Source organism: Oncorhynchus mykiss, chromosome 5, assembly GCF_013265735.2.
Source record: "Oncorhynchus mykiss isolate Arlee chromosome 5, USDA_OmykA_1.1, whole genome shotgun sequence".
Classification (NCBI taxonomy): Eukaryota; Metazoa; Chordata; class Actinopteri; order Salmoniformes; family Salmonidae; genus Oncorhynchus; species Oncorhynchus mykiss.
The window spans coordinates 83,269,280-83,291,779 of record NC_048569.1 but is presented as its reverse complement, the minus strand read 5'-3'; the positions used below and the strand labels follow the sequence as shown (position 1 = coordinate 83,291,779).

At 43.5% G+C, this 22,500-nt stretch overlaps 1 protein-coding gene across 2 annotated transcripts in view; it reads left to right on the top strand.

Moving 5' to 3' along the window:
• Positions 1–22,500, top strand: part of adcyap1r1b (adenylate cyclase activating polypeptide 1b (pituitary) receptor type I) — a 65,036-nt gene that overhangs the window by 14,463 nt on the left and 28,073 nt on the right. For both annotated transcript variants that reach the window (NM_001124641.1, XM_036976501.1), the window contains 4 exon segments: positions 9,281–9,380; positions 18,802–18,915; positions 19,555–19,664; positions 19,849–19,946. In NM_001124641.1, the coding sequence (NP_001118113.1) occupies positions 9,281–9,380; positions 18,802–18,915; positions 19,555–19,664; positions 19,849–19,946 (422 nt within the window).

The following is a 22,500-nucleotide window of genomic DNA, read 5'->3' as shown; positions in this document are numbered from 1 at the left end:
AGACAGAGAGAGATGGATGGAGAATAGCAGTGATTTAGAAAGAGATAAGGATGGAGGTACAAATGGGGTGATTCAGAGATGGAGAGATGGGGAGAGATGAGGAAAGAGTGGGATGCATAGAGTGATGAGGTGAATCAGAGAGATAGAGAGAGAGGGAGAGATGAGGAAAGAGAGTGGGATGAATGGAGTGATGAGGTGAATCAGAGAGTCTGTTTATAATGCAAATCAGGCCTCTAATCCTGCCTGGGTTACAGAGTCGGAGGATGACATGGCCCTCATCAATAAACATGACTAACTCATGTTTATGAACCATAACTCATATAACAAAGGCCACACACATTTGCGCACATGCATCCACTCTCTCTCGCTTTCGCTCTCCTGTCGTGTGGTGCTTTCCTCTCATCCTCTGTCTCCACTCCAATACGCTCTGCCTGACTACCTGCTGCTTAGCAACACCATACTAATTAGCACCGATGATACATCTCCACTAAAGTGTATTCTGTCAGTATTTCTGTGTATACTGTGTATAATGTGTGTGTGTGTGTGTGTGTGTGTGTGTGTGTGTGTGTGTGTGTGTGTGTGTGTGTCTGTGTGTGTGTGTGTGTGTGCGTGCGTGTGTGCGCGTCATCACTTCCACACAATGTATTGCATTTAGAAAGATCATTTTTATCAGAAATACTTTCAATTCATTTTCCGCATGAACAATGGACTAAAGCAGAACTGTGTGTGGGTGATTTTCCTGAAACAGAACAAATATCCTGAACTTGTGGATAGGTCTACATCAGTAGCCTAATCTTGGCGAACTGATGTCATCTCACTCATTCATATCAGCAGATGAGATGTGATGCATTACTGATTCTCCACCTCTAATTGTGGCTATGAAATAATCCTTCCATCATATTGTAATGGCCTAAGATTAGTCCCTAGTGATGCGTTAGTGATTCTCCACCTCTACAATGTGTCTGCATTGTCACCTGGTGTATCAACTACAGATGTGAGCCAGTTTCACACAGCAGGAGAATGATCCTTCAGGATCAGGAAATGTGAATTGTTATGTGGATTATAGTTAATGAACAATTTTTGTGGGGGTTGATACTGGGCTCCTGGGTGGTGCAGCGCTCTAAGGCAGTGCATCTCAGTGCTAGAGGCAACACTGCAGACCCTGGTTCAATTCCAGGCTGTATCACAACCGGCCGTGATCGGGAGTCCCATAGGGTGGCGCACAGCATCGTCCAGGTTAGGGTTTGGCCAGGGTAGGCCGTCATTGTAAATAAGAATTTGTTCTTAACTGACTTGCCTAGTTAAATAAATAAAAATACATTTTTCGGTAGGACAAATCAAGTCTGAAATATTAAAATGGAAATTACAATCTTTTTAGAAGCCTTTTTAAACCTTGAATAGATTACACGTTTGCATTTCCTGCTGCACAGGACAATTCCTACAATAACAAGATGATCAAATTAAGATACGCCACCTGTATTGACTGACGTGATAATACAATGTGTGCGGACACAGCGATGGTCTAATAGTGTCGTGATAATACAGTGAAACGCTACGCCAATACGCTACATAAGGATGATGATGAGATCGAGTCTTGATCCAGGCCAATTAGCCGATGATGAGCTTATCAAACCATGCAGTGGGAGGGCGGCACACTTTCTGGATCAGTTAATGTTGCTCTGGGATCGTTTAAATCACCCTGACAAAGCCAGGCGCGAGAGGACACAGCGCAAAAGACCACACACACAGGCAGATATGTGACCGACCACCTCAATTCAGTCTAAAGGAGCAAAAATGGATATTTAAAAAAAAAAATTATACATTGAATGAAAGTAGAGACTCAGAGCTATAAAATGGTATATCATACACTGCAGTTGAGGAACAATGGGAAAGTAATTCCGCTTTGAAAGTTGATAAACTTGTAACTAGGGTTGCACATTTTGGGGAATACACGGTGGTGGAAACTTTCCTTGGGAATTAACGTGAATATATGGGAATTAAAGGGAATATATGGGAATTAAAGGAAATATTTGCAAATTAATGTGAATACCATTTAAATGTAGATGTTTTTTGTATTGGATATATTTACCATATAATATGGAGACAGAAACATAAACATCTTACCTTGTCATAAGTAGACATAATTGCAAATGATTAAATCCTTCCAATAGAAATAAAAAAAACTATTTAGTTACGAATTCAACTTTAATTAAATGAGTTGACTCTTCACATGGGATGATTTCACTGAACAACAAAATAACGGGAATATTGAATGATCCCCAATGATCCATCGCATCTCCCAAAAACATTTTCAACATACATCTGTAAAATGATAGTCTAGAAACTAAAGCTTTGGTTGTCTTCCTCTCAGGCTTCCATGTCTTCTTCCTGGACCTCCTCAATGTCCACCTCTTGAACAACAGACTCAACACCCTGACTGAGGCCTCACTTTCCAACCATGGCTCATTGTCAGGCTCAAAAAGCCTCAAATTTGCCCGGATCGCCACCAATTCAGCTCTTGTATTGGTCAGCCTGTTGCGTGCTTTGGTGTGTGTGTTCCCAAAGAAGGACCATGGGTGTTGCTGGGCAGCTTCAATGTGGTGCTCTTATTCTTCTCACTTTTCTTGGTGAGGTAGATTGCTGCTATCACTTGATGACCCTTCACATACCTAACCTTTCCTTGGCTCAATTGTAGAGTGTATCCATTGTTTTCAGTGCCATGATGTCCTTGAGGAGCAGATTCAATGCATGAGCAGCACAGCCAATGTGTGTGATGTGAGAGTAGGACCCCTCCACTTTAGACCAAGCAGCCTTCATGTTGGCAGCATTGTCTGTCACCAGTGCAAATACCTTCTGTGGTCCAAGGTCACTGATGACTGCCTTCAGCTCATCTGCAATGTAGGGACCGGTATGTCTGTTGTCCCTTGTGTCTGTGCTCTTGTAGAATACTGATTGAGGGGTGGAGATGATGTAGTTAATTATTCCTTGCCCACAAACATTCGACCACCCATCAGAGATGATTGCAATACAGTCTGCTTTCTCTATGATTTGCTTGACCTTCACTTGAACTCTGTTGAACTCTGTATCCAGCAAATTAGTAGATAAAGCATGGCTGGTTGGAGGGTGTATGCTGGGCGGAGAACATTCAGAAATCTCTTCCAATGCACAATGCCTGTGAGCATCAGAGGTGAACCAGTTGCATACACAGCTCGAGCAAGACATTCATCAGCATTTCTCTGACTACGTTCCTCCACTGAGTCAAAAAAACTTGATTCCAGGAGGACCATGAGCTGTTGCTATCGATAAGGTGTCTGATTCCAGGAGGACCATGAGCTGTTGCTATCGATAAGGTGTCTGATTCATCAGTTTCACCTGGAATAGAAGTAGAGGGACTTTTGTCAGATGTTGCTTGTTGTGAGCGCTGAGGGAACTTTATGCACATGGCCAGATGATTATGCATCATTGTTGCATTCTTCACATATGATTTGGCACAGTACTTGCAAATGTACACAGCTTCTACTTCTACATTAGCTGCAGTGAAATGTCTCCACACATCAGGTAGTGCCTGTAGCATTTTCCTGTAAAGATGAGAAAAAACAGAGTAAAAAAAAATACAATTCCATGAGCAGATAAATAGTTAAGCAGTTAGATTAAACACCTCATTTGTAAGATAAATATTTAAAAATGAAACATGTTTGGAAACAGGTGAATTAACACTCCTCAGGTAGCAGGCTCAAGCAAGCTAAAACCCACATGTTAGCGAAAACTGACTAGCAGAAATTGTTAACAAGTTACAAATGATTTAAACAGACTTTGCTGTAGGCTACTATTTACTAGTTAACCTGTCTAGGACTGGGGTTCTGCTAGCGGAACCCCCCCCCCCCCCAAAAAAAATCTCCTAATTAACATTCCTCAAGCATACAAGTATTTAACATAATTTTAAAGATAAAATTCTCATTAATCCAGCCACAGTGTCTGATTTCAAAAAGGATTTACAGCGAAAGCACCACAAACGATTATGTTAGGTCACCACCAAGCCACAGAAAAACACAGCCATTTTTTCCAGCCAAAGAGAGGAGTCACAAAAAGCAAAAATAGAGATAAAATGAATCACTACCCTTTGATGATCTTCATCAGATGACACTCATAGGACTTCATGTTACACAATACATGTATGTTTTGTTTGATAAAGCTCATATTTATATAAAAAAGTCTGAGTTTACATTGGCGCGTAACGTTCAGTAGTTCTAAAACATGCTGTGATATTGCAGAGAGCCACATCAATTTACAGAAATACTTATAATAAATATTGATAAAGATACGACTATTATACATGGAACTTTAGATAAACTTATCCTTAATGCAACCGCTGTCAGATTTCAAAACAACTTTACGGAGAAAACAAACCAGGAATCCCAGTTCCACCATAAATGTTTGATTTGTTCAATAATGTCCGTCAGTTATGTCCAAATATCTTCTTTTGTTAGGGCGTTTGGTAAACAAATCCAAAAGCGCGTTCAGGCCGAACGTCGGACGAAAAGTTCAAAAAGTTCCGTTACAGCCCATAGAAACATGCCAACCTAAGTATGGAATCAATCTTTAGGATGTTTTTAACATAAAACTTTGGTAATGTTCCAACCGGACAATTCCTTTGTCTGTATAAATGAAGTGGAACGTAGCTACCTTTCACGTGAGCGCGCCAGACCGAGGCTGTGGCACTCTGCCAGACCACTCACTCAAAGAGCTCTTATTTGCCCCTCCTTTAGAGTAGAATCCTCAAAACAGGTTCTAAATACTGTTGACATCTAGTGGAAGCCTTGGGAAGTGAAACATAACTAATTTCACCCTGTATCTTCAATGGGTGCTGAGTTGAAAAACTACAAACCTCAGATTTCCCAATTCCTGGTTGGATTTTTCTCAGGTGTTTGCCTGCCATATGAGTACTGTTATACTCACAGACATCATTCAAACAGTTTTAGAAACTTTAGAGTGTTTTCTATCCAAATGTACTAATTATATGCATATTCTAGCTTTTACGGCTGAGTAGCAGGCAGCTTAATTTGGGCACTTTTTTCATCCAAGCTACCCAATACTGCCCCCTACCCCAAAGAAGTTAAAATTATAAAATTATATATGTCCTATAAAATATATTCACCCCAGCCAGTATTGTAATCAAAACTTACCAGAAAGCATGTAGTCCTTGGCTCAGACAGTGTAGTAGTGTGGGCTCAATAGCATCTCATTAGTGTGCAAGATCTTGAGAATGTTGTACATGTGATGGAAGAAGGCATTGTGCATGCAGAGGTTTCCAATTCCATTGAATTGGAGATAGTTTAACCAGAATATGCCACAAAACCTTGAATTGCCTTATGTGTATCCCACAAAAAAAAGGTTCACTGTTATAAGCTAACTTTTTTGATGAATTTAAGCAACATTCCCCAAATTCCAGGGCTTAACTTCCCATGAAAATTTTCTGGGAAAATTCAGGAAATGTACTGTAAAATTTTAGACCCTTTGCAACCCCACGCTTTTATCCGACACACTGATACCCAAAATGCTATAACCCCTCCCCCAGCCACATCTAGCTAAGTGGATGGGTCTCTATTGTCTAGCTAGACCTGAACACATGAAATACAATAGATGGCCACAATCACCCTCATACACACCTGACTAATTTGATGGGTCATGTAATAATCCGGCCTAAATGGAGTCTTTTGTTTAGACATGTAGGTAGCTAGGTAGCTAAACAATGAACCGGCATAATCCCAACTCATACTACTACCAATACAAACATTGTCATAGCTGTAGTATGAATCTGCAGGTAGCTAAAGCTAACAAACTAAGTTCAATGTTAGCTAGCTAACATTAGGCTATAACTAGCAATGCAAATGGATTTCTGATTCATTTAATATTACTACACAGATCATACAGGTAACGTTAGCTTGCGAGCCAGCAAGCTAGCGTTTGCTAGCTAACTAACAGAATGCTTTAACTTGCAATAAAAATGGCTTTCTGACTAAATTAGAAACTTATATCTGAAAATGTAGCTAAATTCTTACCCGTATGCATGGATAAATGCTTCACGGCAGACTGGAATCATTTAACTCCGTTCTGTTTGTAGCTTAGTCCTCAATACAGGACTAGGATTGAATCCTACTACACAGGCTCTGACGCTTGTCAGATGTGGCAGGGCTTGAAAAATATTACGAACTACAAAGGGAAACCCAGCCACGAACTGCCCAGTGACACTAGCCTACCAGACGAGCTAAATGCCTTTTATGCTCGCTTCAAGGTAAGCAACATTGAAGCATGCATGAGAGCACCAGCTGTTCTGGACGACTGTGTGATCACGCTCTTCGTAGCCATGTGAGCAAGACCTTTAAACAGGTCAACATTCACAAAGCCGCAGGATCAGACGGATTACCCGGATGTGTACTCAAAATATGTGGGGGCCAACTGGCAAGTGTCCACCTCTCCCTGACCAAGTCTGTAATACATACATGTTTCAAACAGACCACCATAGTCCCTATGCCCAAGAAAGAGAAGGTAACCTGCCTAAATTATTACCGCCCCGTAGTACTCACGTCGGTAGCCATGAATTGCTTTGAAAGGCTGGTCATGGCTCACATCAACACCACCATGCCAGAAACCCTAGACCCCTCCAAATGGCATACCGCCCCAACAGATCCACAGATGACGCAATCTCAATCGCACTCCACACTTTTCTTTCCCACCTGGAGCATTGTTTACAGCTTCAAGCATTGTTTATAGGGAAAATACGAAGAGGTAATTATTATATTGCGGTATTAAATAAAGTTTTGTTTTTTTCCTTTTCATTAGTGAGTGTAGCCCTATAGTAGGCTGGTAATTCTATTATGTTGTGACAAACACAACATTACAGTTGGAACTTAATTTGGTCAAAGAAAATGGCTCAACAGAATGAAACAAACACTTGTTGCATATTTAAAGAAATTGTTTAAAGCTTCACTGGCTATGCCTCAATTGCAGAAATTACCAACAAAGGCGAGTGCCTATCGTTGGCCTAGCCAACAAATGACAGCAATAGGCTAATGCTATTTATTTTACAACAGGCCTACTTTTAACCTACTGTATCTCAAACTAAATACGGACCACAAAATTAAAAAGACTGTCCAAACTTAATTTGAACTGTCTTTTAGCCAACAAAAATGTCTCAACACAATGAAACAAAACACTTTTTGCATATTTTAAGAACTGTTTTAGATTCTTAAATAGGCCTATAATAATGATATATAATAATAATAATAATGATAAAAACAATAGATAATACAATATTTAAATGTTAGAAAGCCTGAATAGCGACTTGCACACCATTTGGCCGTGCCAACATTTTTCTCATCTTTAATACAATATCACAACTTGTCCCGAGGACCCAGTTTCAGCTGGACATAAGCTATACGTTTTATTGAGTTGCAATTGGCTGCTACAGATAACGAGCTCACACACACATTAAATTAACAGGGGATGGGTCATATCGGGTCCATTCGGTAAATCAATTATAATTGCAAATACCCAAGACCCGTGGCAATTATATCAGGCTCAACCCAGCTCAGTCTGGACCCATTAGGGTCACAGGTCGGATCTCAGAATTTCGAGTCTGTTGGACCCGTGAAGACCTATAATTCTAATGCCTCATTGTGAATAGCTATGGATACATAGGAATAGTTTTTTATCAAGTGATGTGTTTTTCTTTCATTTTGGACACAAAACTGTCGTTATTTACAGTATCAGTAGTTGTAGACAGTTGTTTTTTTTTCTATGTTTGTTACTTAGTCAATGTCTACACTGGTTCTAGCCAATAACTGTTGTTCCAGCCAGTCTGTGTATGCGCCCATGTTGTGTTGCTGACGTCAGTAACTCTGTTGAGTATAAGAACCCACACCTCCTATGGTGGTGATGGATATAATATAATAACCTTCTCCCCCATGGAGCTGCTGAGGTTCATAAAGCCAGGATGACGTGGCTGGACCGACGTCTCCCAGGGCTAGTGTGCGTGGACTGAGGGCTGACACCAGCACAAAGGCTGGGCAGTGTCCCCTCTCTCCTTTTCAACCCCCCTTGCCCTCCACAGGCAGCCCAGCTTTGTGCATCCGTCAGCAGGCTGCGTGGGGTGGCAGAGAGGGTCTCTCAGGGCCTGACCTCCATGTATCTGTACGTGGCTCCAGGCTCCTGGCTGTTGCTATGAGCTTGCCTCTGTTTTGTCTTAATACAGTGATGATACAGTGTCTGTTCTGTTCATCTATGGTTCATCTTTATGTGTTGTCATGTTGTCATGTTGGGGGTGTTCCGTGTGTGTTCTGGTTTCTGGTGGCAAATGCCCTCTGTGTCCTGGATGGCTTAACTCTTGCCTTTATCTTCGATATTCATGAGTAATGAACATAGCACATTAAGCAGAACTGAGCTAATTCTGCATAGCACGTCTTGTGACTGCTCACTGGTGTGTAAGCAACACAAACAGGTGGATGTACACAGCTAATTAAACTGTGTAAGTGGTTTTCTGTTCAGCGTCCCTCTGTGTATTCCTAATGGTCTGTGGTCAATGCTTGTACAGATGTAGGATCTTCATTTGATTTACCCTGTTGCAGGATATTTAAAACTTTTAGTGTGAGGTTTAAAAAGGCTTCTGAAGTTTGTAATTTCCACTTCCAGACTTAATTTTCCCTTACGAAAAATGTATCAACCCCAAATAAACTGTCCAATAATTATAATTCACATAATAATTCACTATTCCTTTTGCTGCAATATTATTTTCCTGCTGTAGGAAACTGTCTCAAATGAAGATCCTCCTAATGATCTGTTGTAGTCTGGGGCCTGTATGTCTAAACATGATGGTCTGTAATGGTTTGTTGTAGTCTGGGGCCTGTATGTCTAAACATGGTGGTCTGTAATGGTTTGTTGTAGTCTGGGGCCTGTATGTCTAAACTTGGTGGTCTGTAATGGTTTGTTGTAGTCTGGGGCCTGTATGTCTAAACATGGTGGTCTGTAATGGTTTGTTGTAGTCTGGGGCCTGTATGTCTAAACTTGGTGGTCTGTAACGGTTTGTTGTAGTCTGGGGCCTGTATGTCTAAACATGGTGGTCTGTAATGATCTGTTGTAGTCTGACCTCTAACCCATGTAAATAGTTCTGTATGTCACCATATGTGATTAAGAACTAATATGTCAGCTAAGGTGACATATAACTAGAATGGTTAAATCCCACTGTTTTGATATATTCTAATGAGATCATGTTTCTGTGTTGCAGGTGTCTAGTCTCCACCACTCTGACTGTGTCATCAAGAGAGAACACGAGAAATGTATGGAGAGGATGGCAGAGGATGACCCAGAAAACGACCTAGAGTTTAGTAGGTTCCGTATGTGTGTCTATGTCTATCTGTTTGGTGTATTTACAGTATCTTCCAGCTTCTCCTCTTGTGGGGTTTTGTAGTGTCAGTATTTATACCTCTATTCATATGTTAGAGATTGACGAGGTAACACATTTTGAGATTAAATATTGATGAAACACTTTATTTTCATTAGCAGCCTAGCACCATTGATTCAGCTGTGCTAAACTGTGGCAGTTAGGCAGTAATCTGACAAGTTTAAAGTGACAAGTGTGAATATGGACCATTTACAGACCTAGCAACACACACATACAGAGCTCCCCATTTCTGTAATTCAATTTTGCAATGTTAGTGTGCCAGTTAGATTAATTATTGTCAGCTTCAGGTATTCCTCGATTTGCCTTTCAGTTTCTCTATTTAGGAAAACAGGATTTCAGATACAGCCAATCTTTTGGGATTCTAATGTTTTTCAGGGTACATTGTGTCTCCATAATCCACAGCTATCATTTTAAAGGTTAGATTTTTGGTTTGCTCTGACATATTCATGATTATTCACAGAGTAGACATACATACAGTGCATAGCTGTTCCCAGCGGTAGATGCCAGTTACAGTGTGTTGTATGAGACTGATAGACAGAAGGATACTGAGAAGCATTATATGTATGAGTCTTGACCAAGTATCATGTAAGTCATAATCGGCACTGTTGTTGTTCTACCGTGGTAGAGAGGACGTGAAAGAGAAAGTGAGACAAAGAGAGGAAGAAATAGAGAACGTAAGAACAAATAACAAACATAAAGCGACCCTGTGTTGATTCTATAATGTGATCTGACAGCCAGTGAGTGACAGCCGTCTCTCTGTGACAGGAAGGATAGATGATGTGTGAAGAGAAGATTACATTAAACCATAGAGTCTCGAAGCTCCTCAGCCCCACAACCTTCCTCCCTTCTTCCCGACAGAACCTGTGACAACCCAGTAAAGCTAGTACAGGTCAGGCTGCTTCTACGCACAGTACATTGAGACAGTCTCCAGGCCCCACAGCCTTACCCTCCTCTCCCCGACGGACCCTGTAACACAGATCTCAGTACAGCTCAGGATGTTACTACATACAGTATACATGCAGCCTCCCCTGAGTTATTTCACAGAGAAAACCTCTCCTGTGTGGTTTGTTCTGAGAGTATGAACACACCAGCTGTCAAAACAAATTTGTAGAAAGCAGTTGGGGGAGAGAGGCAGAGGATGTGTGTGTGGAGAGGGGGGTGTTGGGGGAATGAGAGCTTGTGTGTGTGTGTGTGTGTCCAGACTGTCAAGATGGAGGCTTGGTTGAAGAGCACTCAAGCTAAACCAGCAGAGAGATTGGAGATAGAGGGAGAGAGAGAGAGAGAGAGAGAGAGAGAGAGAGAGAGAGAGAGAGAGGAAGGGATAAAGAGAGGGTGGGAGATGGAGGAAGGGAGGAATAGATGGAGTATGGGAGAGGGAGGGTGAAATAGAAGGAGGGAGGCTTGGTTGAGGAGCTAAACCAGCAGAGAGATTGGTGATAGACACACATATGACAGATTGATTCGCATGATAAATATGGCTGTGCTATATAAAATTGTCTGTCTCTTGAACAGAATGGAATTGTTAGGGGTTGTTTTTTGTAGGCACATTTTAGAGGTATGATGATAATGTTATGTTACATTATATTATGTAAGGTAAAATTATGTTATGTTGCTAGAAGATCATTAGGGGAATGTTACGGCTAGTTGTAGGCTAGTTGTAGGGCTAGTTGTAGGGCTGGTCCTTGATACTGATGTTGTTTGAGCTGAAGCAGAGATAAACCATGGAGAGCAGATGCTAGGCTGTCAGACTGAATATCTCTCTGTCAGAGTCTCTCTCTCTCTCTCAATTTAAGGTGCTTTATTGGCATGGGAAACATATGTTAACATTGCCAAAGCAAGTGAAGTAGATAATATACAAAAGTGAAATAAACAATACAAATTAACAGTAAACATTACAACCACAGAAGTTCCAAAAGAATGAAAACATTACAAATGTCATATTATGTATATATACAGTGTTGTAACGATGTACAAATGGTTAAAATACAAAAGGGAAAATAAATAAGCATAAATATGGGTTGTGTCACGTTCGTTGGAATAAATGGACCAAGGTGCAGCGCATGTAGAGTTCCACATGTTTAATTGAAATGAAACTCACAAAAACAATAAAGAGCAAAACGAAACATGAAGTCATGGAGTGCTCACAGGCCACTACACACAAACAAGGTCCCACAACAAACAGGTGGGAATATGATCAATCAGAGACAACGATAGACAGCTGCCTCTGATTGGGAAACAATACCAGGCCAACATAGAAATAACAAAACTAGAATGCCCACCCTAGTCACACCCCGACCTAACCCAAAATAGAGAATAAAGGATCTCTAAGGTCAGGGTGTGACAGGTTGTATTTAAAATGAAGTTTGTTCTTCACTGGTTGACCTTTTCTTGTGGTAACAGGTCACAAATCTTACTGCTGTGATGGCACACTGTGGTATTTCACCCAGTAGATATGGAAGTTTATCAAAATCGGGATTGTTTTCGAATTCTTTGTGGATCTGTGTAATCTATGTATCTCTAATATGTATCTCTAATATGGTCATAAATTGGGCAGGAGGTTAGGAAGTGCAGCTCCAGACCTGGCTCTCCTCTTGAGAGCCAGGTCTGCCTACGACGGCCTTTCTCAATAGCAAGGCTATGCTCACTGAGTCTGTACATAGTCAAAGCTTTCCTTAAGTTTGGGTCAGTCACAGTGGTCAGGTATTCTGCCACTGTGTACTCTTTGTTTAGGACCAAATAGCATTCTAGTTTGCTGAGTTTTTTTTGTTAATTCTTTTCAATGTGTCAAGTAATGATCTTTTTGTTTTCTCCTGATTCGGTTGGGTCTAATTGAGTTGCTGTCCTGGGGCTCTGTGGGGTGTGTTTGTGTTTGTGAAGAGAGCCTGTTATCCTGATATCCTGTTTAAAACAGGAACATTTTTTTCCAAAAATGAAAATACTGCCCCTAGAGTCGCAACAGGTTAATTCAAGGTAATTGGAGAATCCACTGTGTTCTGGTAGTCTTTAATAGTTAATTATAAGATTTGTATTTAATCATGTATATGTTTTGCTGTTTGTTCTTTGTTATAGAGCCAAAAAGATTGGAGAAGTGGTTTATCCATGGTTTATCCATCTCCATTTTGGATATATAATTCTTTGTGTTGTTGTTTGTTTAGTGTTTTCCGATTTTCCCAGAAGAGGTTAGAGTCTATGGATTCTTCAATTACATTGAGCTGATTTCTGACGTGCTGTTCCTTCTTTTTCCGTAGTGTATTTCTGTATTGTTTTAGTGATTCACCATAGTGAAGGCATAGACTCAGGTTTTCCGGGTCTCTATGTTTTTGGTTGGACAGGTTTCTCAATTTCTTTCTTAGATTTTTGCATTCTTCATCAAACCATTTGTCATTGTTATTCATTTTCTTCAGTTTTCTATTTGAGATTTTTATATTTTTAGATAGGGAAGCTGAAAGGTCAAATATACTGTTAAGATTTTCTACTGCCAAGTTATCATCTTCACCATTACCTTGGAACGTTTTGTCCAGGAAGTTGTCTAAAAGGAGTTCAATTTGTTGTTGCCTAATTGTTTGTTGGTAGGTTTCCAAACTACAATCGCTCCATCTATAGCATTTCTTAATATTACTCAGTTCATTTGTCTTTGATGCCTCATGATTGAGTATTGCTCTGTTCAAGTACACTGTGATTTTGCTGTGGTCAAATAGGGGTTTCAGTGGGCTGACTGTGAACTCTGAGAGACTCTGGGTTGAGGTCAGTGATGAAGTAGTCTACAGTACTACTGCCAAGAGATGAGCTATAGGTGTACTTACCATAGGAGTCCCCTCGAAGCCTACCATTGACAATGTATGTACCCAGCGTGCGACAGAGCTGAAGGAGTTGTGACCTGTTTTTGTTGGTAATGTTGTCGTAGTTGTGCCTAGGGGGGTATATGGGGGAGGTAATGCTGTCACCTCCAGGCCGGCGTTTGTTCCCCTGTGTGCTGAGGGTGTCAGGTTCTTGTCTGGTTCTGGCATTTAGGTCACCACAGACATGTACATGTCCCTGGGTCTGGAAATGATTGATTTCCCCCTCCAGGATGGAGAAGCTGTCTTCATTAAAGTATGGGGATTCTAGTGGGGGGATATAGGTAGCACACAGGAGGACATTTTTCTCTGTTAAGATAATTTCCTTTTGAACTTCTAGCCAGAGGAGGCAGGCAGCCTAGTGGTTAGAGAGTTGGGCCATTAACCTGAAAGTTTGCTAGATCGAATCCCTGAGCTGACAAGGTAAAAATCTGTTGTTTTGCCCCTGAACAACAGCCCCACAATGACAGCCCCACTGTTCCTAGGCTGTCATTGTAAATAAGAATTTGTTCTTAACTCAAATCAAATCAAATGTATTTATATAGCCCTTCGTACATCAGCTGATATTTCAAAGTGCTGTACAGAAACCCAGCCTAAAACCCCAAACAGCAAGCAATGCAGGTGTAGAAGCACGGTGGCTAGGAAAAACTCCCTAGAAAGGCCAAAACCTAGGAAGTAACCTAGAGAGGAACCAGGCTATGAAAGGTGGCCAGTCCTCTTCTGGCTGTGCCGGGTGGAGATTATAACAGAACATGGCCAAGATGTTCAAATGTTCATAAATGACCAGCATGGTCAAATAATAATAATCACAGTAGTTGTCGAGGGTGCAACAGGTCAGCACCTCAGGAGTAAATGTCAGTTGGCTTTTCATAGCCGATCATTAAGAGTATCTCTACCACTCCTGCTGTATCTAGAGAGTTGAAAACAGTTCTGGGACAGGTAGCACGTCCGGTGATCAGGTCAGGATTCCATAGCTGCAGGCAGAACAGTTGAAACTGGAGCAGCTGCACGGCCAGGTGGACTGGGGACAGCAAGGAGTCATCATGCCAGGTAGTCCTGAGGCATGGTCCTAGGGCTCAAGTCCTCTGAGAGAGAGAAAGAAAGAGAGAATTAGAGAGAGCATACTTCAATTCACACAGGACACCGGATAAGACAGGAGAAGTACTCCAGATATAACAAACTGACCCTAGCCCCCCGACACATAAACTACTGCAGCATAAATACTGGAGGCTGAGACAGGAGGGGTCAGGAGACACTTTGGCCCCATCCGATGATACCCCCTGGACAGGGCCAAACAGGAAGGATATAACCCCACCCACTTTGCCAAAGCACAGCCCCCACACCACTAGAGGGATATCTTCAACCACCAACTAACCATCCTGAGACAAGGCCGAGTATAGCCCACAAAGATCTCCGCCACGGCACAACCCAAGGGGGGGCGTCAACCCAGACAGGAAGATCACGTCAGTGACTCAACCCACTCAAGTGACACACCCCTCCTAGGGACGGCATGAAAGAGCACCAGTAAGCCAGTGACTCAGCCCCTGTAATAGGGTTAGAGGCAGAGAATCCCAGTGGAAAGAGGGGAACCGGCCAGGCAGAGACAGCAAGCCTTTCCGTTCACCTTCACACTCCTGGGCCAGACTACACTCAATCATATGGCCCACTGAAGAGATGAGTCTTCAGTAAAGACTTAAAGGTTGAGACCGAGTCTGCGTCTCTCACATGGATAGGCAGACAATTCCATAAAAATGGAGCTCTATAGGAGAAAGCCCTGCCTCCAGCTGTTTGTTTAGAAATTCTAGGGACAATAAGGAGGCCTGCGTCTTGTGACCATAGCATACGTGTAGGTATGTACGGCAGGACCAAATCAGAGAGATAGGTAGGAGCAAGCCCATGTAATGCTTTGTAGGTTAGCAGTAAAACCTTAACTGACTTGCTAAATGTAAAATGTTCCTGTTTTGATTAATTTAATGGAGTTAGGTCTGCTCTATACTAAATTAGCATACCCCCCTGAGTCCCTTCCCTGTTTCACACCTGGTAGTTTGGTGGATGGGACTACCAGCTCTCTGTAACCTAGAGGGCAACCAGTGGGTCCATCTCCTCTATACCAGGTTTCTTGTAGGATGACAATGACTGTATTTCCGATTTCAGGTTCCAGCTCTTTAGGCTAAAGGCAGATGACCTCAGGCCTTGGATATTCCAGGATGAGATAGTGAAGGCTTTGTGTTACATAAAGTGTCCAATGTGGTTGGCCTTGTGGTTTGGCCTCAGGCCAGTAAGTGTGAGGACAGCCTGCTGAGCATCTGGTACATTGGCTTGGGCGAGTGTGAGAGTGGGGGTTGGGACTGTTGGCCCGCTCATGGCCTGGGCATATGTGTGACTTCCATGTTGAGGCCCTCTTTGCAGGGGTGGGGTGCATGGTTTGGACAGGAGGGGCATAGGTCTGATCTGAGGGGGCCTAAATGGGGTGTGGGCATGGTTGACTTGGGGGGGTGTTGATTGTTTGGGGTGGGGGTGTGTATGTGGCCGGTGGTGTTGTGGTCTGGATGTAGGTCCTCTCGGCGTGGGTCCTCTATGTGTAGGTCCAGGGGGGGTCCCGCAGGTCTGGGAGAGTGTCTCGCTGGTCTGGGCGGGGTGTCTATTGATCTGTTGCTTCTGTGTGAAGTGGTGGGTGGTGGGCACTGCTGCCTGCCTTGTAGAGGTGGACCTGGTCATAGAGGCTGTTCTAGTCCAGGGTAGAGTGGTGGGCACTGCTGCCTGCCTTGTATAGGTGGACCTGGTCATAGAGGCTGTTCTAGTCCAGGGTAGAGTGGTGGGCACTGCTGCCTGCCTTGTATAGGTGGACCTGGTCATAGAGGCTGTTCTAGTCCAGGGTGGAGTGGTGGGCACTGCTGCCTTGTATAGGTGGACCTGGTCATAGAGGCTGTTCTAGTCCAGGGTGGAGTGGTGGGCCAGGAAAACATTTGGTTTTGAGGCAGAGTCACAGGAAATACTTGGTTTACCTGCTGTATGGTAGCAGGGTGGAAGTCTTTTAACGTTAGCAGGGCAGTTATAACCACTTGTGCATTGGGGAAAGTAGAAGAAGCTTTTTCAATCACTCCCTTCAGTGCTGTGGCCACCATTTCCTGCTGTGTTCTCAGGTCGTTTGTGCCTGTGTGTATTATTATGTGGCTATGTGAACCTAGTTGGTCCTCAGACAGAAGGTCTAGGGCGCGCTGGGTGTGTGGTGTGTATATTTCCCATTTGAGTCTATAAGGAGTACAATCTGTGTCTTGTTTATGGCCTCAGTGGGTGTGGGGGGCTTGTCAGGAGGGCTTTCGGGGTGGCTGACAGGGGGGGGGGGGGGGGGGGGGGGTGGTCAGAGGGGGTGAGATCCCCTGTGCTTGGGGTTCTTCATTTGTCTGTTCTGCTGTGATGTCGACGCTATGGTCAGGGTCTGGTGTGGGCTGTTCTGCTGGCTTTTCTGCGGGGGTGGCCACCTCTCTAGTGGGTTGGCCACCTCTCTGTCACACGCCATCCCCCTCACCCTCTCCTCCAGCAGTCTTATCCTCTCCTCTAGTGCTCTGTTCTTCTCCTGCTCTTGCTTTTTATATTGTTGAAGTTGTCTCACCACAGTCCAGAGTGCAGATATGTCTCTCTCCACCTCCAGCTTTCCGGGTCTGGTTAAGGGGGTGTTGTTGTGCTGGGCTGTTGTCTGGGTCTGTGCTGACTGAAGTGTAATCACCTGCTGTTCCAGCTCCACCTGCCTTACCTCCAGTAGAAAAATGTATCCTTCATTTCAATGAGGGGATAGTACTCTCTGCTGAGGGTTTGACTTTCCACTTGGGGTTGCTCCTCTGTGGGGTTATATAATGAAAAGGTCTGGTCTGACCCGCTCGGAGTGAGGGTATCTTTCTCAAGGGAGAGCTATTCCTGCTGGGCTAATTATTTGATTAGGTTAAAGTCCAGCTGAAACTGTTTGGGGTTGCCCTGTACCAATACTGTTCCAGACTTATAGAGATTTATATTAGCTGACTCAGCGTCCTCATTGTCTAGTATCCTGAGTTTCCAGCCCTCGTTAACACCCCCCCCCCCCCCTCCCTAGTGTGCTAATATAACATTGTGCCATGCCATACCTCTCTCTCTTTCTCTCTCTCTTTCTCTCTCTCTCTCTCTCTCTCTCTCTCTCTCTCTCTCCCTCTCTCTCTCTCTCTCTCTCTCTCTCTCACTCTCTCTCACTCGCACTGTCTCTGTCTGCCTCTCTCTCTTTCTCTCTGTCTCTCTTTCTTTCTCTCCCTCTGTCTCTTTCTCTCTCTCTGTCTCAGTAGAGATGCAGTTTCTCAGACCTTGGTTGCATCTCTCTGATGCTATTTTCACTGTGGCTCGATGTGGCTGGAATTAAAACAAGGCCAAACACACTGACCCCTTTTCTCTACATAAAAGAAGAGAGGGAAAGAGAAAGAAGAACTCAATGTTGTCTCTCTTCTTATGTGACCTGAGCATGAATGTGACCATGTGAATGTTTAACTGAGAGAGAGAGAGAGAGAGAGAGAGAGAGAGAGAGAGAGAGAGAGAGAGAGAGAGAGAGAGAGAGAGAGAGAGAGAGAGAGAGAGAGGTACAGAGGGAAGGATAGAGGGAGAGCGACAGAGGGAGTGAGTATGGGAACAGCCAGAAGTAGTTAGACATCACCTTACTCTCCACCTACAGAGAGAGAGAGAGAGAGAGAGAGGTGGAAAAAGAGAGGGATAGAGGGAGAGGGAGACAGAGGTGGAAAGAAAGAGAGGGATAGAGTGAGGAAGGGAGGGGAGGGATAGAGGGAGTATGGGAGATGAGGGAGGGAGGGTGATAGAAAGAGGGAGGTCTCTATGGTTGTGAATATCAATGACTGGGAGTCTGGCAGAGTCACTGTCAGTGTTATTAGACTGCCACACAGCTACTCACCCCTATACACACATTCACACACGTACACACGCACACACAAACACACACACACTACCATCTATGACATACTGAGTGTTTTTGTATTCCTCACAGCCCTCCAGACAAGCCTGACAAACCTCATCACTCTACACACCATCCTAGAGATAAAGCCTCTGGTCAGTAGTTCATTACTAAGGGAATAGAGTGCAATTTTGGATGCAGACAGAGAGACACTAGAGCAGTACCAGAAAACACCCATTTACCATTGTTTGCATTATACAAACTGAGCAGTTGCATCTTTCTTGGCCTCTAGTGCCATCTGCTGGCCAGATGTGGCCTTGCCGAAAAAGGGATCCTTAGCATTGAGGTTGTGCTGTCCCATGGATACCCCATTGTAACATCGGTACTTCCACAGTATTTACACTGACCACAGAACTAACTCAGGTTTCGGTTCAATAGCTGTTTCTAATCTATAAGATCAGATCTTTGTCTTTCAAAGGTGTTTTTCCATCAACCACGGAAGAAGGTCTAAGAATGTTGTGAGTGTTGTGCTCTTTTTATTGAATCATGGTACTCACCATCTCTGTGTTGTGTTGTGCCCCCAGTGTGCCCATGGTTGTGGGATAACCTGACGTGTTGGCAGCCTGCCCGGGTGGGAGAGGTGGTTGTGGTCAGCTGTCCAGAGCTCTTCATCCAGTTCATGAGCGAGGAGGATGATGGTCAGTGACTGACAGCTGTCAATTATCTCAATACTTTGGGCATGACTCTGTCTATTTGTTTTATGTTAACATCCACATTGTACATCTATTGTAACTAACATTGATTTGCACCTCTTGTCTTATCATCTGGTAAATACAGTGAGCTCCAAAAGTATTGGGACAGTGACAATTATTATTATTTTTGTCTCTGTACTCCAGTACTTTGGATTCAAAATGATAGAATGACTATGAGGCTAAAGTGCAGCCTGCCAGCCATAATTTTAGGGTATTTTCATGCATATTGGGTAAACCGTTTAGAAATTACAACACTTTATGTACATAGTCCCCCCATTTTAGGGGAACCAAAGTATTGGGACTAATTCACTTACATTTGTATTAAAGTAGTCAAAAGTTAAGTATTTGGTCCCTTATTCATAGCATGAAATGACTACATGAAGCTTGTGACTACAAATTTGTTGGATGCCTTTGCTGTTTGTTTTGGTTGTGTTTCACATTACATTGTGCCCAATAGAAATTAATGGTAAATAATGTATTGTGTCATTTTGGAGTCACTTTTATTGTAAATAAGAATAGAATATGTTTTGAAATGTTGAATCTACTGTATGCGTTAACCATTGACATAGTTTATTATGTGTGTAGAGCTAGGGAAGGTGAGTCGTAACTGTACGGAGGACGGCTGGTCTGAGACCTTCCCTCACTATGTGGATGCCTGCATGTTCGACAAACCCAACGGAACCCACGAGCATCCGGTGAGCACTCCACACTGTCTTACCCTCACTCTCATTGCCCATAATCCTTAGCCTGGAGGACAGTCTGTTTCTGCTCTCTTGCCAACTCCTTATGGTCATGCCAAACATATGAGTATATGCATCAGTCTGTGCTAATATCCCTGATGAATATGTGTTCTTGATTTACTGTTGTTGTTTACTGCAGGACATGTACTACGTGTCGGTGAAGGCTCTGTACACGGTGGGGTACAGCACCTCTCTGGTTTCTCTCTGTACAGCCATGGTCATCCTTTGCAGGTTCAGGTGAGAAAGGTCACCAGAGATCAAAATCGAAAATCCCACTCAGATCAAATCAAATCTTATTTGTCACATGCGCCGAATACAACAGTTGTAGACCTTACGATGAAATGCTTACTTACAAGCCCTAACCAACAATGCCATTTAAAAATTAACTAAAACAAAAAATACCTTTAAAAAAATAAGAGTGCGGGGGCACCGGTTAGTTGAGGTAATTGAGTTAATATGTACATGTAGGTAGAGTTATTAAAGTGACTATGCATAGATAATAACAGAATAGCAACAGTGTAAAAGAGGGGGGAGGGGGGGGGCCTATGCAAATAGTCTGGGTAGCCATTTGATTCGATGTTCAGGAGTCTTATGGCTTGGGGGTAGAAGCTGTTTAGAAGCCTCTTGGACCTAGACTTGGAGCTCCGGTACTGCTTGCCATGCAGTAGCAGAGAGAACAATGACTAGGGTGGCTGGAGTCTTTTACAATTTAAGGCCTTCTTCTGACACCGTCTGGTATAGAGGTCCTGGATGACAGGAAGCTTGGCCACAGTGATGTACTGGGCCGTACGCACTACCTTCTGTAGTGCCTTGCGGTCGGAGGACGAGCAGTTGCCGTACCAGACAGTGATGCAACCAGTCAGGATGCTCTCGATGGTGCAGCTGTATAACCTTTTGAGGATCTGAGGACTCATGCCAAATCTTTTCAGTCTCCTGAGGGGGAATAGGTTTTGTTGTGCCCTCTTCACAACTGTCTTGCTGTGCTTGGACCATGTTAGTTTGTTGGTCATGTGGACACCAAGGAACTTTAAGCTCTCAACCTGCTCCACTGCAGCCCCGTCGATGAGAATGGGGGCGTGCTCGGTCCTCCTTTTCTTGTAGTCCACAATTATCTCCTTTGTCTTGATCACTATGAAGGAAAGGTTGTTGTCCTGGCACCATATGGCCAGGTCTGTGACCTCCTCCCTATAGGCTGTTTCATCGTTGTCAGTGATCAGGGATACCACTGTTGTGTCATCAGCAAACTTAATGATAGTGTTGCATTCGTGCCTGGCCTGCAGTCATGAGTGAACAGGGAGTACAGGAGGGCTCTGAGCCCGCACCCCTAAGGGGCCCCCATGTTGAGGATTAGCGTGGTAGATGTGTTGTTACCTACCCTTACCACTTGGGGGCGGCCCGTCAGGAAGTCCAGGATCCAGTTGCAGAGGGAGGTGTTTAGTCCCAGGGTCCTTAGCTTAGTGATGAGCTTTGAGGGCACTATGGTGTTAAACGCTGAGCTGTAATCAATGAATAGCATTCTCACATAGGTGTTTCCTTTTGTCCAGGTTGGAAAGGGCAGTGTAGAGTACAATAGAGATTGCATAATCTGTGGATCTGTTAGGGCGGTATGCAAATTGGAGTGGGTCTAGGGTTTCTGGGATAATGGTGTTGATGTAAGCTATGACCAGTCTTTCAAAGCTCTTCTTGGCCACAGACATGAGTGCTAGGGGTCAGTAGTCATTTAGACAGGTTACCTTAGTGTTCTTGATCACAGGGAGTATGTTTGGTCTGCTTGAAACATGTTGGTATTAGACTGAGGTTGAAAATATCAGTGAAGACACTTGCCAGTTGGTCAGCGCATCCTACACGTCCTGGTAATCCGTCTGTGAATGTTGACCTGTTTAAAGGTCTTACTCACATCGGCTGTGGAGAGCATGATCACACAGTCGTCTGGAACAGCTGATGCTCTCATGCATGTTTCAGTGTTACTTGCCTCGAAGCGAGTATAGAAGTAATTTAGCTCATCTGGTAGGCTCTTGTCACTGGGCAGCTCTCAGATGTGTTTCACTTTGTAGTCTGTAATAGTTTTCAAGCTCTGCCACATCCGATGAGTGTCGGAGCCGGTGTTGTATGATTCGATCTTAGTCCTGTATTGATGCTTTGCCTGTTTGATGGTTCGTCGGAGGGCATAGCGGGATATCTTATAAGCTTCCCGGTTAGAGTCCCGCTCCTTGAAAGCGGCAGCTCTACCCTTTAGCTCAGAGTGAATGTTGCCTGTAATCCATGGCTTCTAGTTGGGGTATGTACGTACAGTCACTGTGGGGATGACGTCATTGATGCACTTTTTGATGAAGCCAATGACTGATGTGGTACACTCCTAAATGCCATCAGAAGAATCCCGGAACATATTTGAGTCTGTGCTAGCAAAACAGTCCTGTAGCTTAGCATTTGCTGAGTCACTGGTGCCTCCTGCTTTAAATTTAGCTTGTAAGCAGGAATCAGGATGATAGAATTATGGTCAGTCTCTGTGTGTGGAGTAAAGGTGGTCGAGAGTTTTTTGGTAAAACTGATTCAATTTCCCTGCATTAAAGTCCTCGTCCACTAGGAGCACCACCTGGATGAGCCTTTTCCTGTTTGCTTATGGCGGTATACAGCTCAATGAGTGTGGTCTTAGTGCCAGCATCGGTCTGTGGTGGTATGTAGACAGATGAAAACTCTCTAGGTAGATAGTGTGGTCTACAGCTTATCATGAGATACTCTACCTCAGGTGAGCAAAACCTCGAGACTTCCTTAGATATCGTGGACCAGCTGT